Raw genomic sequence first — 20,111 nt, 5'->3', positions numbered from 1 at the left:
TTTCTTTAAGTATTTACAATGTTATGATTACTTGAAAATTTGTCAACATTCGGCATCCACAGAGCTAAATTTGCCTATTGCAGGTCTTTCTTTAGGCCTGAAATGTTATCTAAATCATTAATTAGATATTATTTAACTTATCCAGACCATAATCAACTCGTGATGCCATCGTTAGCCTGCAATATTTAGCCGATTGGAATACATTTTTTAAAATATAATTAAACGTAAAAATGGATAATTGAGACTTTGTTTTTTATCGTACAGACTTTAGTAATAATCATTGAGGCTAGCCTAAAATTCAAAAGCTAATATCTCGGTTCAGAGTGGATCAATTTGACTGAAATTTTCAGCAAATTACCTTTACATTATCTATTTTTGAATAGGTGGTGAGAGTAGAATCATGATAAAACACAACCAATATGTTTCAAATATCATGGTTGGTAGAGATATTTTATTCAGTCGACGCATGCGTTGTAGCAAAAAATCCTCCTTTTCACTCAATTGTCACTATTTATGGGATTGAGAGAATTCAATTCCGGTTGTGGAGCCACAGTGGCTAAGCGGGTAAAATGCTGGTGTGTTCGATCCATGCATTGGCCGAGAAAGTTCATATATATATATATATATACATGTATATATATATAAAAAATAAAAATAACTTAAATTGTTATTACAGACGTTAGTGTCTTCATGAAATATTTACAGACACCGTAATTAACCAAACCCATTTTGATTCCACTCTGGCAGCGGACATGCCAATACAAGACAAATGGCATGCTGATTTCATCTGTTTTAGTCCGCTCTCGCAATGGTGGCATTTACGTCAATACACCAAAGAAAAAAAAGTGATTCTTTAATTAGAATTCATGAATAAATTCAACCGTCTGCACCAGACATATCTGTCAAGGGATCCATATCAAATTACTTCACTGTGAGATAAAAAAAAACTAACCTAATATGACGAACTCAATTTTCTGGTCAAATTCAATTTTCATCGATTGTATTTTCTACGAATTCAACAAGTCGTATGTGTAACACGATGTATTTGGTTTATTCTTTTTTTAAAATGTTATTTCTTCAAATTGTGTTAAACAAGAAAGAGTTTGTCGACTGAAATCTTGTGGATTGAGTATTGATCTTTTTCAATGTTCGTTTTGGGGGTTTTATTTCTTCAAATTGTGTAAATCACGAAAGAGAGGATTGATGATATAAAATTATTAAAGCAGAGTTCCAGCAATCTAATGTTATTAGTCTGTCTGGCCTGACAAGGACAACTGTCTAGCTGTTCGGATGGTACAAAAAACCGAGGTCATGTGAATACATTAGCATGCATGTAAAAGATCCCTTGGCAGTTGGAATTCGATATAAGAGTAGGGCATAGTGCCACTGCCCTGGCAAAATTTCCCTCAAATAGCACACTGTATGTCGTATGCCCGTCTTCATTAGCCTGTCTGTCATTAATTCGGTTGTACGTGACAAGGAGTAGGGTCACCTGTCCAACCACGTGGGTTTTCTCCTGGTCCTCCGGTTTCCTCCCACAGCTAAAGACCCCTACGCACAAGTGAATTATTGAAATAAAATTGAACCATGTGTTAGTCCTGAAATGACCTGGTTTGTGTCGAGTGAATGTTAAACCCCATCTCTCTCTCTCTCTCTCTCTCTCTCTCTCTGTCATTAGTTATGGGTTTGTGTGGTCTTGATCATAAGTCAAATGGTGTGATTTCGATTCCCGCATGTACGTGACAAGTGTAGGATCGCCTGTTCAAAATCATGGGTATTGTCCGTTTCACAGGTACATGAGGACAGGAAGGCCCTTCTTATGGTGCATCTGTGACCTATGACTATGTACTAATAGTACTACTACTAATTAATATGTGATTTTTTCAAAATTTTTGATTTTTTTTTTTTTTTCCCTACTCTTCAATTTTTTTTAATCTTCTGTATTTTTCTTCCTATTTGTTGCTAAATCATATAATATTTACTATCAAACATGATCGTATTAAAAAAAATACCTTCTGATGTATACTAAAAGAGAAAGGTAAGACACTTTTCGGTTGACATAGGTGCACCATAGCGGCATAGGCATAAGAAAGGCGCTCCTGCCCTCGTGTACCTGTGGTCCGTTTCCCCTGATTTCCACCCACTGCAAAAAACCCACAAGGGTATTATTGAAATAAAATTGAATCATACTTGAATCCTGAAATGACGTAGATTGTGTTGAGAGGACGTTACCTCTTGCTCTCTAGTTTATGAGACAGTTCATTGAGTGACTGTAGCACTATTCGATCTTTAAGTTTCACGTTGCCTTCTCTTCCGTGACTAAAACTATAAATACAGTTTAGGTTCTTTTTCTATCTTTTATCGTATAAAAGCTTGTCGCATTAGTCATAAATCTTCCTCGTTCTCAAATAAGTATATGGCACATATGACAGGCGGTGTGAGTTCTGCCGAATGATATTCCCTAACTCTCTTTTATAGTGCCCACACCCCATTTGGTTTACGTCATAAACTGACCACAGTCCTAGATTCCAAATATGGAATATACATACCCCATACCTTGCACTCTAGGAGGGACTTATTACGAAATTTGGTCAACAGACACATTCAATAAAAGATGGCACATGACAAATGTGTTATTTAATTTACTGACCACTGTTCAAAAATTAATCATTATACATCAATAATCAATTGGGTTGTTTATTTTGGAACAGTGATCGAGAAATTAAATGCCTGTAAATTGGACGCTCATTATCAAAATTGAATAGTCAGCTTTAAACTAGACACAAGTACAAATTAGATGATTTTAAACGATTTTTACGAATTTTAAACAATGATTTGATATCTAAAGATGGGTTCCCAGAAAAGTATTTATCGGGTAGTTATTTCCAATAAAAGTATGACAATTTTAGTATATATGGAAAGTAGAGATATCCAATCTTACTAGAAAAATACTGGATTCCCCGAAAAACACTCATGGAGCGTATACAGGGCAAAAATGTAAGGGTTCCCCTAATCAACAGCCCGACGATTAGGAATTTCTGCAGTGCAAGTGTGATGTCAAAGGTCACACGCGAACATTGAGCGCTTGATGTACAAGTTGATAAACTTTATGAAGAGTTAGACGTACAACACTTTCTGAGATAAAAATGACGGAAAAAGACGCGGGTAGTGGATAATCTGAGAATTTAATTATGATTCGATATTTGTAATAAATAGTAAGCGATTAAAGACAACATCGTCTTATGTATGCAAAGAGAGGTAAGTCACGTGACGTAATCATGACCTGGTTTGATCAATTTTTTATAGCAGGGCATTCCTTCGCAATTACAATGTTTGAGAAGGATTTGAAGCAAAATTATGGCAAATTAATTAGTTTGAATATTTTTTTAGTCCATATATACTGTACCATTAAATCACCCAGTTTGTACGAGGGAATGTATCTTTAATGATTATTAAATAAATAAGTGCTCAATACACAAGATTAAATAATACCAGAGTTACAGTGTAACAAAGCAACTATTGCAGATTATAGATCTAAAAAATAACTTACCGGGTGTGCCCTGAAAATCCATGTTAAATATTTTCTTGAGAGCTGCTTGAGCGGCCCGAGCCTTGGCTAGTTTCTTATTTCGGCCTGATCCACAAAATACTTCGTTATCCACAGTCACGGACATAGCAAAAGTCTTTGACGAACTTTCCCCACTTTCAGACACAAATTCGTATTTTAATTCAGGTCGCAGTTCGTTTAATATCATGACTGGATTTTTACCCGTTGGTTTCGATGGAATGGATTTCCGGGCGGGAGGTAGATTTTGGACTCCGTTTTCTGGGTTCTGTTCCATATTCTCATCTGCACCATTACTTCCGTTTTTATGTCCCTCAAAATCGTTAAATAAATTAACCAATGGCTCAGCCTGATCGGAAGTAAAATCAGTTGTGACTATTTGTCGACCCATGGCCATATGAGCTTCGGACGCGTTCGGGAATTGGACGAATGATGTCAGTGCTTTTTCAGCGGCCAGAAGTTTGGCCATTTTCTTCGTTTGACCAGCTCCTTCAAACTTCGTATTATTGACCTCTACGGACATCGTGAAAGTTGGAGCATGAACAGGACCAGTTTGCGATACGAACTGAAATTCAAGACCCGGTTTTATCTCATTCAGCTGCATCAAAGCATTCTTGGGTCGCACAGGACCTTGAAGTTTACGTTTCTTCCCATGAGCACCCACTTTTTCTCCTTTCCGTTTTCCCAACATTGTTCCGTCTGCGTTGTGAGTTAATCCGTCTGATGCTTTTATTCCGACGTCTGTTAATGATTCGTCATCTGAAACGATACAACAATTAAATTTTTAATGACAACAAAACGTTAGCAGGAATTATTGATCAATTGTTACTACCGGTAAGTCTGCCTGACTACCGGTAAGTCTGCCTGTCCAATCCTGAAATAGAACAATACGATACAGATGTAAATTCATGTATTAAAAGTCGTTTTGCAAACAGCCGTTTGCCAACACAGCTACAGGGTGGGTGTGCATAACTCAGAACACTTAAAATTCCAGAGAGAGAGAAAGGGAGAAATGGGGTTTAACGTCCACTCGACACAAACTAGGTCATTTCGGGACTAACATATGGTTTAATTTTATTTCAATAATTCACTTGGGCATAGGGGTCTTTAGCAGTGGGAGGAAACCGGAGGACCCGGAGAAAACCCACGAGGTTGGACAGGCGACCCTACTCCTTGTCACGTACAACCGGGGATTCGAAACCACGGCAGTCGACTCAATGACAGACTTTATGATACAGCGCGCGCACGCTAACCATTCAGCCAACCAACCCCCCCCACATAAAATTCCAGGAGTTTTCCAGGAGTTATTTACCAGATTCCAGGAGTCTCTGTATAGAATTCTACATCATAATGTATCACTTTCACACTTGAAGAACATTTACGGCAACGAACTCGTGAACTTTTGAAGAAACATTCGATGACTACCTTCAGTTTTGTATCTTAAATTATATAGCGAAACAATAAATGTTAATTTTCCAGGAGTTTCAAAGAGTAATCTTGTTTTTCCAGGATTTTCCAGAAATGGAAATCACATTTTCATTTTTCCAGGGGTTTCAAGAAGTGTGCGAACCTTGAGCTACTTTTCTTTGAATTACATCTTGACCACTTTATAACAAAATCCAAGACTATGACGAATTAATTCCTTATTGAAAGTACTGTCGATGGGTGGAAGAATTCCAGGCAAGATCAGATCTCGGTGATACGGTTGGGGACGGAAAGTAAGCTAATAAAGTAAAGATAATATTCCCCAAGCAACAAACTTGACATTACCAGATATATATAGACAATGGAATTATTGAGTATGTGCAAAACATTACGGATTAATAAATAATTCCTACGCTGGGATTATAAAAATGATTTACATGTAGACAAATTTAGAATATCAATAATGTACATGAAATTTAAAGATACATTATGGGAGATTAGATAAAGACCTAGCAGTTCTCACTATAATAGTTAAAAACTAGATAACGTAATGGGAATTTGCTGAAAATTCAAGCCAAATTGATTTGCTGTGAACCGAGAATTAAGGCGATTGAATTTTAGGCCTAGCCTCAATCATCATTACTAAAGTCGGTACGATAAAAAAACATAGTCTCGATTATCCATTTTTTGATTTAATCATCGATGAGCGTTGAGCAGCAGATCTGATTCAAATCCAGTAAAGATCGCAGGCTAGCGCTGACAACGAGAGTTGATTATGGTCCGGATAAGTTAATAAATATCTAATTAATAATTTAGATAACATTTCAGGCCTAAAGAAAAATCTGCAATAGGCAAATTTAGCTCTGCACACATGCACACAAAAGACGCTGGTTTTTCATTCCATCCTAACGACAGACAAGTGAGAACCGGGCTAAAAATATATTAATTGAAGATTCGTAAAGATGTTTTTTAACCTAAGCTGGGTGGGATTTCCAATACAATAAAAGACTGTTTTCAAATCAAATAAATCAGAGAATGAGTCTAGAAATATTACTCTATTGATGTTATAATGTTGATATGAAATTTGATTTATCCCCCGCGATATATCAGTCTTAAATTAAATAACGGTTATTATAGATATCTTTAAAATATTACTTAAACAGGAAATATCTTTCATGTTGTTTATGCACTATTTAGATAAGAAATCATAACATGGCTCCGAGTACATCACCAATACATTTTGCTTTTTGGTTGTATTCTAATCTCCAGTTCCACAGCCCTGGCAAAATTAATCCAGTAGAGTCTAGTTCCACAGCTCTGGTAAAAGTAACCCCGATGTGAGTCTAGTTCCACAGCCCTGGCAAAATTAATCCAGATGTGAGTCTAGTTCCACAGCTCTGGTAAAATTAACCCAGATGTGAGTCTAGTTCCACAGCCCTGGCAAAATAAATCCAATTGTCAGTCTAGTTCCACAGCTCTGGCAAAATTAATCCAGATGTGAGTCTAGGTCCACAGCCCTGGCAAAAATAATCCAGTTGTTATAGTCTGGAGGCTCAGCGCGGGGGGTGTCCATCAAATGGGCACAAAACCAGACCCAACTTTTCTAGAGTAAAATTTTGCGTAGAATACGATGCCGATTTGTAATCAGGGGTTGGATGGCCGAATGGTTAGCACGTGTGCGCTGTATCATAAGGTCTGTCATTGAGTCAACTGACATGGTAGGATCGCCTGTCCAACCATGTGGATTTTCTCTGGGTCCTCTGGTTTCCTCTGACTGCTAAAGACCCCTACGCACAAGCGAATTATTGAAATAAAATTGAACCATGTCCGCAGGTTATTCTTGTCAGTTTTGTTTTGCGTGTAGTGTGTCCTGGCCCCAATACATGACGTATGACAGTTGGCCTGGCCCTACTACACGATGTATGACAGTTGGCCTGGCCCTACTACACGACGTATGACAGTTGGCCTGGCCCTACTACACTACGTATGATACAAGTGGTGGCTACCATTCTCATCATTGGCATACATCAGTAGAGAGACAGAGAGAGACAGGGGTTTAACGTCCACTTGATACAAACTAGGTCCTTTCGGGACCAACAAGTGTTAAAATTTTATTTGTATAATTCGCCTGCGTGTAGGGATCTTTAGCAGTGGGAGGAAACCGAAGGACAGATTTCGATTTTACATAATGTTTAACATAACTCTCCTTCCACTCACCTACACAGTACCCAACTGACCTAAACTAGTATTTTATAACAAAGATTTGGGGGGTTGGATGGCTGAATGGTTAGCGTGCGCGCGCTGTATCATAAAGTCTGTCATTGACAAGGAGTAGGGTCGCCTGTCCAACCTCCTGGGTTTTCTCCGGGTCCTCCGGTTTCCTCCCACTGCTAAAAAACCCTACGCGCAAGCGAATTATTGAAATAAAATTAAACCATATGTTAGTCCCGAAATGACCTAGTTTGTGTCGAGTGGACGTTAAACCCCATTTCTCTCTCTCTCTCTATAACAAAGATTGATTTTATATACTTGGCATATGAAAAGACCAACTCTCTTTATAGTACTGTTAATTTCTCTTCTTTTCTCTATTTGTAATTCATCTAGCTACCACAGTTGTATTTCTTCAATCAAAGTTGTTGAGGACGTTACAACAATAGATGACATGACATCACATTCCCCTTGTAGCTACAAACCTACTTCGTCCTCATCGTCATCGCATCACAAACATTCAATAAAATGACTAGAAGCTAGTTTTAGATCGGAGCGAGTCTCACCAACAATCTACGCTATATTTATGATTAATTAACTCCCAGACCTTGTGTCCAATCATTTCATCATTTTAAATCTGAAAGCTGTCCTCTTCCATCTTAAGATGTTGCAAACATTGTCACAGACTAATGATCCAATTAACTTTCTGCCAAGTCCAGATGATTCAAATTTTTATCTCGACTCTGATAAAAGAGTGGTGCCCTTGCTAGGACAGACAACACAGTAATTTACTCTTATAATTTTATAATATTTTCATTCAAGATAATATATAAGCTTGTCTCTATAGGAAATGTAGACTCAGAGTGGCACAGTGATTAAAGCGCTGCCTCACTAAACGAAATGAAATGAAATGGGGTTTAACGTCCAACTGTTCCACTCCGATTGGGCTAATTAAGACCTTACAGTGTGCCATGAGGGAAATTCTGCCTGGATAGCGGCGCCTACTTGTATATTGCATTCCAACTGCCAATGGACCTCATTTTTTTTTCACATCCTTTGTCAGGCCCCCTACCCCCATCCCACTGACAAGGGGAAAAACACGCCGGAAAATCCTGATGAACGTTCTCGGTCAACACGGGGATCAAACCCATGACCTCCAGGCTAGGGAGCCAGCGTCTTACTCACTTAGTCACCATGGCTACCCCTCACTAAACAAGACATCCTAGGTTTGATTCTGGTGTTGTGCTAGAAAGTCTGAGATTTTTCAGAGTGACTTCAGGACAGGTGTACTTTCAGTATATATTTTAGTCAAATGAGATAGAGCAACAAATATTAAAGTGGCCTCCGATGTGTGGAGTGCACAAAGATCCAATCCTAAGCATAAATATTTAAAATAAAGAATATCACCATAAAAACTGATCAAACAGTGAGAGGAAGTAGTCTTGGATTTCCAGAGTACGAATAATCATAAATATTTTAAACAAAGAATTTCAACTGATATATATTTCAAAAGTGAACAAAAGTGGTCTTGGATTTTCAGAATACAAACGTCCAGCTCTTTACAGAAATATTTCAAACACAAAATGAATCAAATCAACCAACAATTAAACAGAATTCTTTTGGATGTTCAGGGCTCAAATAATCGTGCCCATTCCATAAAATAATCATAAATATTTATAGTAAAAGAATTACGAACATATCAACACCGAAAAAAAAGTTGATCTCGGAAGTTCAGGGCATAAACATCCAAACTCAATGCATAAAATAACCATAACAATAATCTAGTAAAAGTCCAACAGATTTACTCAAACTTGGTATTCATAACCAATAACAATCAGTCAGATATTGATAATGGCTTATTGACAGGCGACTGTCGTCTGCTAGTGCCCATCTGCTGTAGAACCAATAAACCGCGACCATAAAACTCAGTCACAAGTATAATATTTACAAAGTAATGTGACAGATCTAATAATCAGTTTCATTCAGCCGCGAGAATACCGATAGGAGTCGTACCACTTGCTCCAGTAATTCTGTTAGTCACAAACGTGTCAATCTCTCGAGACGGACATTCTATAACCAAATGTAATTATTTCTCGTATTCACCAGAAGTGCTTCCCCCTGGTGAGATATTAAATCTAATTAGATAATATCAAGTTATTATCGGACCACTATCTCAAACATTTGTTAGGTTTGACAAATATCATCGGATTGGTGTAGTTCAGTTATTAAGCAAACTAGGGCAGAGGAATTTAACTTCCACGGCGTTATTTGAAGAATTGAAGAATCACTTGCAAACTATCAGGATAAGGGCAAAGATGATTGCGAGGTTGGTTAACACGTGTATGCTGTATCATTGGGTCTGTCATTGAGTCAACTAGCGTGGTTTTGATTTCCCAATTGTACGTAACAATTAGTGGAGTCACCTGTCCAACCTCGTGGGGTTTCTCCAAGTCCACCGGTTTCCTCCCACAGCTAGAACCCCTAAGTGAATTAATTATATAAAATTAAACCATATGTTAGTTCCGAAGTGACCTTGTTTGTGTCAAGTGGATGTTAAACTTCATTTCTCTCTCTCTCACTTCTCTTAGAAAAAAATATTGTCCATAAAAAAAAAAATACTGTTCCTAAAAAAAATGTTTGAGAATTGAGATGTTCTGTCCAAAATGTGGAGTAAGAAAACAAAACTTCAAAACAAACCAATTCTGTCTGTCTGAAAATTCAGATCTTCTGTCTGGACAGAATCTAGAGTAATGCTATGTCTATTCCTCAATCACTTCCAATTTTTTAAATAAAATATTGTTTAAAAAAGTGGGGTTGGATGGCCGAATGGTTAGCATGTGCACGCTGTATCATAAGGCCTGTCATTAAGTCAACTGGCGTGGTTTCGAATCCCCAGTTGTACGTGACAAGGAGTAGGGTCGCCTGTCCAACCTCGTGGGTTTTCTCCGGGTCCTCCCACTGCTAAAGACCCCTAGGCGCAAGCGAATTAAACCATATGTTAGTCCCGAAATGACCTAGTTTGTGTCAAGTGGACGTTAAACTCCATTTCTCTCTCTCTCTTGTTTAAAAAAAAAAAAAAAAAAATAATTACAAACCAAACAAGTTTTGTCTGATTGTCTGAACATTACGATGTTCTGTTATTGCCACACCAGACATGTGATCATTCCATCCTCCATTTTGTTTAATAATAGGATTGTGTTTCTGTTGTTTCTTGAAAGGGTGGATATCGTAATATATATCAAATTCAAAAACACACACTCGATCTGACATTTTCATCTCTCAACTAATAATCGTCTATTATTTCTGAAGACCGGCTCTCAGTTCTACCACAGAAATGGGGAAACCATGGAGAGAGAGATATAGAGAGATAGGGAGATAAAGAGAGAGAGAGAGAGAGATAGAGAGAGAGAGAGAGAGAGGATCTGACATTTTCAGCTCAGGACTAATAATCGTCTATTATTTCTGGAGACCGACACATAAACTTGATTAATTCAGACATCACAGAAGCCAGATCTATGAATAACTATAATAAAAACTTGTTTCATCTCAACAAAATACTTAATCAAGATGTCTATATAAATATGGAGAATGTTGGGGACCCTTCGAGACATACCATTTATATCCAATTATTTGTATCGGAACATTTCTACTTGCATATCAGTCGTCTAAATGATGTGATTGGCTTTCATCTTTTTTTGGGATAGTGTATGGCATGGGCTATTTCCGAATAGATAGATGCCATTTCTCTTGAGAGGGCTTATTAAATTGAACAATAGTGGAATTATAATCCATTATATAAATGATCAAATTTTGTTTTGCTGAGGTAAAAATAGTTTTCACTCGGATTTGGGCATACTTTTTTCATAGGGCGTTGGACAAGAATATTTTTTCGGTCTATACGATGATGGTGATCTTTTTGGAAACAAAATCGACTAAATTTGCTATTCATATTCTGGAGAATTTTGACTCTGGTATAATGGTATACATTTGTGTTTCAATTTACGGAGTATTTTGTATTCCGGTATAGTGGCAGATTATACTCCGGACGTAAAATCTATCAGAGTCGTTTTGGAAAAGGGTAAACTTCTCCCCAGGTAATTTTTGACTCTAGGTTCAGTTTCTCGTTTGAGGTGACTGGAGTTATGAAATCCTTAGCTGGTAACGTTACTCCGCAGTGAGGGTAAATAAAATTAGAAATCTATGATTGGCGAGTAGCCGTCCCAGATGTCTATAGATACTCTGTTTAATATTTCCTAATGGATCATGAATATTTAGTTATAATCTAATTTTCTCTCCATTTATGGCAAAAAGCAATATGATTTAATTAACCCACTCAAAGGAAAACCTTGAACGTAAATAAAACAGAACAGGCAGTTCCATCTATATCATTAAATGTCTGGGCGGCCATTGCTTCACCTAAAGCCTCTACAGTACGATAAATGGACAATAATTCTTTCCTTTTCTATACATCTCGTCTTTATTCTCATTGGTGGAAGGGGGTGGGTCGAATGATTAATACGTGCACATTGTATCATAAGGTCTGTCATTGAGTCAATTAGCGTGGTTTCGATTCCCCGATTGTACGTGACAAGGAGTAGGGTCATCTGTTCAACCTCGTGAGTTTTTTCAAGGTCCTCCGGTTTCCTCCCACAGATAATTAAAGACCCCTAAATAAAACTGAACCATATGTTAGTCCTGAAATGACCTAATTTCTGTCGAGTCGAAGTTAAATTTCATCTGACAGACCTTATGATTTAAAATGCACGTTAAACCATTCAACCGTCTTCATTAGCCCAGTATAGGAGCAGAACAGTATGATGTTAAACCACACTTCATTTCATTTCATTTTAAACCATTCAACCACCCAAAGATTTTTGAACAAATAACAAAAAACATCGGTTAGATCCATCCGTTAGAATTATCCCCTCTTAAAGCGATAATTGCATATTTACTAAGAAAGTCCAAACATAATTATTTGTATATCTATTACTTCATACATTGTCAAATCACTACTATACATTCATAGGAATTAGTCTAGCACTTGAAAAACATTCACTTAAAAATTTGAAATCATTTCTACTCCTCGACAGTATTTAGAAATTGTACCAATTCTTTTCCCTGGAATACTATGTCTCTAGACGCCATTTAAGAGATTAAAGTTGCAATTTCATATTTTTAAGTTATATTCTTAAAATTTATTAAAATAAAGCCTTAAAATAGATGGTATCCATAAACCGTCCTACCTTGTTAAAGAATAATCCTATTAATCCTATGAGTCACTATTGCCAGTTGAGAAATTGGCAAAAATATCATTTTCAACTTCAAATTCCAACGTTTGAAGGTAGCTAATGCACGGAGGCAATAGGAATACAAGGGAGGTAATTGTGTTATTATTTCCTGTGTCAATGATTTTTAAGGGTGGAATATAAATGCCCATGGTCGTATAATAGTGAGTCGATAACCTATTGAGCAAAAGACATAGAAATAATTATGTTTTGACTTTCTTAGAAAATATGAAATTATCACTTTAAGGAATCCCCTACGACAACAAGTTTTAAAAGTTATGCTGAAAACTGATATATGTACGACTATTCACAAACATTAACTGTGTTCAAATCAAAACTCAAAACTTTTTTATCACTCCAGGCTTAGCAATTATGTTCCACGAGTTCGGGCATAAAATATAGATGGAGACAGCGTAATCATAAATGTATCGAAAATCAATGTATAAAAAAGATGTGTTACCTTTTTCCAATTCATCGGAAATTCAACTTAATCCATTTTAGCATGCACATGCAAACTGGTTCCATGTGCTTTGAGCATAAAATATAGATTGAGACAGCGTAATCATAAATCTATCTAAAATCAATGTATACAAAAGATGAGTTACCTCTTTCCAATTCATCAAAAATTCAACTTAATCCATTTTAGGCAAGCAGTGAAAACTTGTTGCCTCTCATGAAGTCAATCCTCTAAATAACAGTCATACAATTCTTCACACAGTCAATCAAGCTCTGGTTATCCAGTAATTGTATTGAAGTGAACAGAGTGTTAAAAGGTTAAGTTACCATTAACCAGTCCTAATAATGATCATAGTTTATTAACATTAATAAATATTTGAGGCGGACAAACATGACTTGGCACCGACTCGGAATAAAAGACAATTTACCAATGAACCCTCTAATCAGACGCGCGGCCACTAATAGCATCGTTCTTCATTGAATCCAGACATCCCTTTGGGAGGTATTAACATTTCTGATTATACACTAGATTCCCCTAGGACGAAAACTTTCCTACAAATATTCCGAGAGACGTATTTTTGCGTTACATGTGAATATATTTTCTTCTATTGTATTATTCCTCTGGGTTTTACGCTGCATGGCTAACGTGTAAATTATCTCCAGATAATAGAATATAGAATTTCAAAATTATTCAGTTCTAACACAACACTGTATTCAGAAAACGTCTCAGACTCTGTTTCACTCAAACAATCAGTATAGATATTTTACTGTTTTTGAAATTAAATGAAATGAGGGAGAGAGAGAGAGAGAGAGAGAGAGAGAGAGAGAGTTTAAAATATCCTCGGTCATTTCAGGACTAACATATGGTTCAATTTTATTTCAAAATTTTGCTTGCGCGTAGGGGTTTTAGCAATGGGAGGAAACCGGAGGACCCAGAGAAAACCCACGAGGTTGGACAGGCGACCCAACTCCTTGTCAATGACAGACCTTATGATACAATACACATGGGCTAACCAATCGGCCATTCAATCCCCCCGGAAATGAAATGAAAGTGGGTTTAACATTTTACTGTTCTGTTGCGACTAAGCTACATGTAATGAAGACGGGTATCTATAAGGAAATTTCGCTTGGACAGTGGCGCTACAACCTACACTTATATCGAATTCTAGCTGTCAAGGGATCTTTAACGTGCACACCAATGTGTAACACAGGACCTCATGTTTTCATCCCATCCGAACGACTATACATTGTCCCTAGCCAGTACAAATTACCACACAACATATATACAAACCTAGACATAAGGTACCTGTTACAGACCCTGTCAGGCACAACCTATCACACAACAAGGGTGGAGATAAGGTACCTGTTACGGACCCTGTCAGACACAACCTATCACACGACAAGGGTGGAGATAAGGTACCTGTTACAGACTTCGTCAGACACAACCTATCACACGACAAGGGTGGAGATAAGGTACCTGTTACGGACCCTGTCAGACACAAGTTGTCACGCAATAAGGGTGGATATAAGGTACCTGTTACAGACCCTGTCAGACACAACCTATCACACAACAAGGGTGGATATAAGGTACCTGTTACAGACCCTGTCAGACACAAGTTGTCACGCAACAAGTTATCACACAACACATACATGTCCCAGACCAATTATCACACAGCACGTGTCACAGGCCAATTATCGCACCTTTTTATTCATACATTGTTTGCGACAAAGTTCGTCCAGACTTGTTCACATCACTGCTGACCAGTGAATAAAACACATTGGTCATTTTGAAGCTAAATAGATATACTTCCTTCTATTATGTTCAGGTGTAAAATCACCTGTAAATACACACTAATTAATTAAAACAGGTGTGATATATACCTGTAATTTAAGGCAGGTGTTTATAAGTCAAGGTATGAAAGTAACTTGATTCGATCTCAGGGGTACACCACAGATTTACTCTGTGGCCCAGTGAGTAGGACATTGGCTCACTAGCCCAGAAGGTCTTGAAATTTCCTCAGGTATCAAATGAAATGAAATGAAAGAGAGAGAGAGAAATGGGGTTTAACGTCCACTCGACACAAACTAGGTCATTTCGGGACTAACACATGGTTCAATTTTATTTCAATAATTCGCTTGCGCGTAGGGGTCTTTTTAGCAGTGGGAGGAAACTGGAGGACCCGAAGAAAACCCACGAGGTCGGACAGGCGACCCAACTCGTCATGTACAACTGGGGAATCGAAATGAAATGAAATGGGGTTTAATGTCCTACTGTTTTCCTCAGGTATCAGGGTTTACAAAGTGGTTTCCCTTGTTAGTGGTGCAGGACAGAGGACCTGACAAAGACAGCTGTACACCGAAGTCCAGTGTACACATTGGTGTGCACATAAAAAAAACCCTTGACACTTTGAATTTGATATTAAGAGTATGCCATAGTGCTGCTGTCATGGCAAAATTTCCCTTATAGCACACTGCATGGAGTATGCCCATCATTCTCTTTCCTAACCGTTCATTTGTGAAGGTAAGAAAATAACCTGAGCAGATCTCAAGTGTTGTGTAGTGCTGTGTTCTCATGGACTTGCTATTAAAACAAAATAAATGATATTAAAATCAGTTTTTGACCAGGAATACATGTAATTGTGCTATCGATTTGTGGACAAATTAAAAACGTTGTTCGGTTATTGTTTTAACAAACTATCACATCCTCTTCCAATTTCAACTGTCAAGTCTTGCATTAAAATCTTATCTGTAGATTATCATTTGAGAGAGAGAGAGAGAGAGAGAGAGAGAGAGAGAGAGAGAGAGATGTATAAATGCAAAAGTTTCGTTTTTTTGCACTTTTGATGGTCTCTACTACATGAAGATCTGACCGGTTGTAGCGATAGGTCACGTCAGAGGTCATACCAGTGGCTTTTGACCCTTTGACATCAGACATTTGATTAACCAATCAGAATTGATGTTTCTAGTGGATTACCCACAGTTCTGTGCAAAACACGCCTAAAGCTCGCCGTAACAGACTGTTTCATTGGCTATTCCCTCACATCATTCAGAACACGTCAATGATAACAACTCTTCCAGATCCTAGTGTAGTAAAGAAAAATAAAACGAAATTATGAACTATAAAAAAAAGAAACGTAATAGGATATATGTTTTAATCAGATTGATGACATGTATATATATACAGGTATGCAGAAAATGAAAATGCTCAAGAATTTAATGTTCAAAAAATGTGCGAGAAATTACATACATCTTAACATTCAGTAAATCAGAATCTAACCTTCACCACCTTAGGGCGTGTACTTGTAACTTTAAACAAAACATTAACAAATTTCTTTTAGGTCTGAACTACAGAAATAAATCAAGGACTATGTAAGACCCGGAAAAAAGCCACGAGGTCGGACAGACGACGACCCTTCTCCTTGTCACGTACAACAGGGAAATTTAAACCAATGACAGACTTTATGATACAGCGCCCACGCACTAACCATTCGGCCATCCAACCCCCCTTAATATGAATAATAAAATGTTAATTTTGATTGAGTACGATTCTGAACTCTCTATTTAACCTTTATTATCGCGGAAAAAAAACAGGATTCAAAAGAGAAGTGATTAGTTCAATAAATCATATTATTATCCATTACACAGTAACCGATACGTGTAAGCGACGAGTCTATATACGGATAATATAATTATCTATAAATGGTAATTACTACAGCTGTAGCAGACGCGAGCAAGATGGAAAGATAATTACCCATAATCAATTTAATTTGCAGATTTTAATCCCCCGGGACTGAAGAAAATTATAAGTTTAAGAGACACATGCCAATTTCAAGCAATCACGTACAAGAATAACTGATTGGCTATTTGATAGATCAGGGGATCGATTGGTCTAATATGTGTGCAAATCAAATGGGGTTTAACGTCCTACTGTTCTGCTTCAACAAGGCTAATGAAGACGAGCATACGCCATGCAGTGTGCTAGGAGAGAAATTTTGCCCAGGCAGCGGGACTATGGCCTACTCTTATATTGAATCCCAACTGCCAAGGGATCTTTTACGTGCATTCCAATGTTTACACAGGACCTTGGTTTTTTGTCCCATCCTAATGACTAGACAGCTCTTCTTGTCAGGCCATCCGTCCTGCACCGCTGACAAAGGGAAATTACATCAGAAAATCCTGATGAACTTTTTGGGCCAATGCAGGGATCAAACACCACTTGCGTCAAGTGGTGTAAGTTGTTAAAGCAACTTAAATTAAATACCCATTTCAAATTAAATTCCTTACACACAAAATTTTACGCTGGCCTCCACTCTATGTGTGACACAATAGAGACTTTCTGTTTCAGGCTGGTAAAAAGGGACTATATTTTTATTAACATGTGACGCAATCATGCGACTTTGTTTCTGGCTGGTAAAAAGGGACTATAATTTCATTAACAATAACATGTAGCCCAATCAAGCGAGTTAACTAACAGTACAACTCTGGTATAGTTGTGCTGTTTTGGCAGAAGTTTCTGTATCCAATGTTTTCCAACGTGGTTTCCCCTTGTCAGTGATGCAGGACGGAGGGCCTGACAAGGACAGCTGTCTAGTACTTCGGATGAGACGGAAAACCGAGGTCCCGTGTAAACATTGGAATGCACATAAAAGATCCCTTGGCAGTTGGAATTCGATATAAGAGTAGGCGATAGTGCCGCTGCCCGGGCAAAATTTCCCTCATAGCACACTGTATGGCGTATGCCCGTCTTCATTAGCCCAGTATAGGAGCAGAACAGTAGGGCGTTAAACCCCATTTCATTTCATTTTGTATCCAATGTTTAGTTTCACACCATTGTTGGCAAATTGTTAAAATTCATTATGGACAATGTTAATTTTCGTCTCTTTGACCAGCTATAACTTTTTCCCAAATTTTTGTGGGGCTGAATGCTTTCTACCACAGATGGAGCAACATGTGGCAACCTCTTGCTCAAAAGCATGTATGAGGTTCACCATGGACATCTTAAGATACACAAACTGGAAGTAGCATACCAGTAAATATGCAACTTTCCACCCTACAAGTCAACCTAACTCACGTATCCTTCCACCTCAAAATCATGAATATTCACCAAAATACTCAAAACCATTTTCTTCGATTCTACACCAAAAAGTCAACAAAAATTGCCATGCCAAAGGTGGAAAAAGGGAAAGGGAGAGAATGATTAAAAATAGTTTTGGCACATAGGATTAAATGCTAAGCTGTGTCTCTCTAATGTATAACACTAAATAGACTAAACGATCAAGACTATAGCTAGTAATTCATAGATATGTTATCAATGAATTGTGACTTGTAAAACTTGTCTTTATAAACTGGGGACCTTTCATTAGCATTTATTCAATTCTGGATGAGTAATCCTTTTTTTATTACCTTCAATGAAAGCTAATAATTAAATACGTTTATCAGAGACACCCTCTCGGAGAATAGAATATTACTTTCTTTTATCCACTTGTCAAATAGTAATTCATCAGCGTCCATAAATATTCCAGTTGCTAAGCAACATATCTAATAATGACTTCTGAATGTTGAGAATTGCTGGATTTAGGAGGCAAATCAAAGAAAGTTATTCATTCCACCCTGCTCGCTAGTGTCACGACCACTTCTTGACCCCAATAGACAAATATTTATTCTTTGACCGAAGTGTAATTTTTATTCTCTGACCGAACTGTACTTACTAAGTCTTAATAAATCATCCCCTGCTTTTCTCGGGTATCTGAAGAATATCTAAATGGATCTGTTTTATATAAAACTTGCAATAAGCAACAATTTATCCAAATTGGTATCATCCATAATATTTGACATTTAAAACATGAATTAGGATTCAATATTCTGTATAGAAATGAAATGTCCTACTCTTCTGCACTGACTGGGCTAATGAGAGAGAGAGAGAAATGGGGTTTAACATCCACTTGACACAAACTAGGTCATTTCGGGACTAACATATGGTTTATTTTTTTTATTTCAATAATTTGCTTGCGCGTAGGGGTCTTTATCCGTGGGAGGAAACCGGACGAGCCGGAGAAAACCCACGAGGTTTGACAGGCAACCCTACTCCTTGTCACGTACAACCAGGGATTCGAAACCACGCCAGTTGACTCAATAACAGGCTTTATGATACAGCGTTCACGTGCTAACCATTCGGCCATCCAACCCCCCTTGTATAACCAAACACTTAAAATCAGAACAACAAAAAAAGATCTTTACATATTGAAAATGGTCCATTGACTGTAGACGATGAATTAAAGTAATATCTTGCTATTTAGATGTTTTATTTTAAGACTGCTAATCAAATTTGGTAAAATTAGACTTTTTGATTAGCACTGTTGCTAATCAATTGTAAAAAATTACTGACAGCCCAGGATGTGACCTAGGTTTTTAGTTCCTTGTCAGGCCCACTCTCCAATCACTTACGAGGGGGAAACATGCCGGAAATATTTAAAAACACAAATTAGTATTCCATATTCAGACTAGATGCGATTTATAGGATATAGTCAACAAAAGATCTTTGATTTTCACTAGAGATGAGTCAATCAATGGTTAGAACATTTCTATTTTTGTTCTCAATTTTACCATTTCCCCAGCACCCAAAACAACAAATGAAATGAAATGAAACGTCCTACTGTTCTGCTCCGGACTGTGCTAATGAAGACAGGCATATGAAGGAAATTTTGCCCGGACAGCGACACTACGGCCTACCCTTACATCGAATTCCAACTGTCAAGGGATCTTTTACGGGCACGCCAATGTGTACACAGAACCTCGTTTTTTTTTTTTTGTCCCACCCAAACAACTAGAGAGCTGTCCTTGTCAGGCCCTCCGTCCTGCACCGCTGACAAGGGACAACCACATCGGAAAATCTAGATGAAATTCCTCGGCCAATGCAGGTATCAAACACTCGACCTCCAGGCTAGCGAGCCAGCATCTTACCTACTTAGCCACCGTCATCCCCGCAAAACAGCAAACAAAAGAACGGATGTTGTAATATGTCATTTATTAATGACTATGAAGATAATAATAATAATCAATTATAAATGGGTGGGTGGGTGGGTGTATATATATATATATATATATATTTTTATATCCATGTATATGTGTATGTAGGTATTTGTATAAATATGTACCGGTATACAACATTTAAA

The 20,111-nt window shown here is 37.5% G+C and overlaps 1 protein-coding gene across 3 annotated transcripts in view; it reads right to left on the bottom strand.

Moving 5' to 3' along the window:
* LOC126822578 (double-stranded RNA-specific editase 1) overlaps positions 1-20,111 on the bottom strand; it is a 101,515-nt gene that overhangs the window by 14,183 nt on the left and 67,221 nt on the right. For all 3 annotated transcript variants that reach the window (XM_050551529.2, XM_050551528.2, XM_050551530.2), the window contains one exon: positions 3,551-4,324. In XM_050551529.2, the coding sequence (XP_050407486.1) occupies positions 3,551-4,324 (774 nt within the window). The remainder of the gene's footprint in view (positions 1-3,550; positions 4,325-20,111) is intronic.

The sequence above is a fragment of the Patella vulgata genome, chromosome 5, assembly GCF_932274485.2.
Source record: "Patella vulgata chromosome 5, xgPatVulg1.2, whole genome shotgun sequence".
NCBI lineage: Eukaryota > Metazoa > Mollusca > Gastropoda > Patellidae > Patella > Patella vulgata.
The sequence above is the reverse complement of the archived record's forward strand: the minus strand, read 5'-3'. Positions and strand labels throughout refer to the sequence as shown.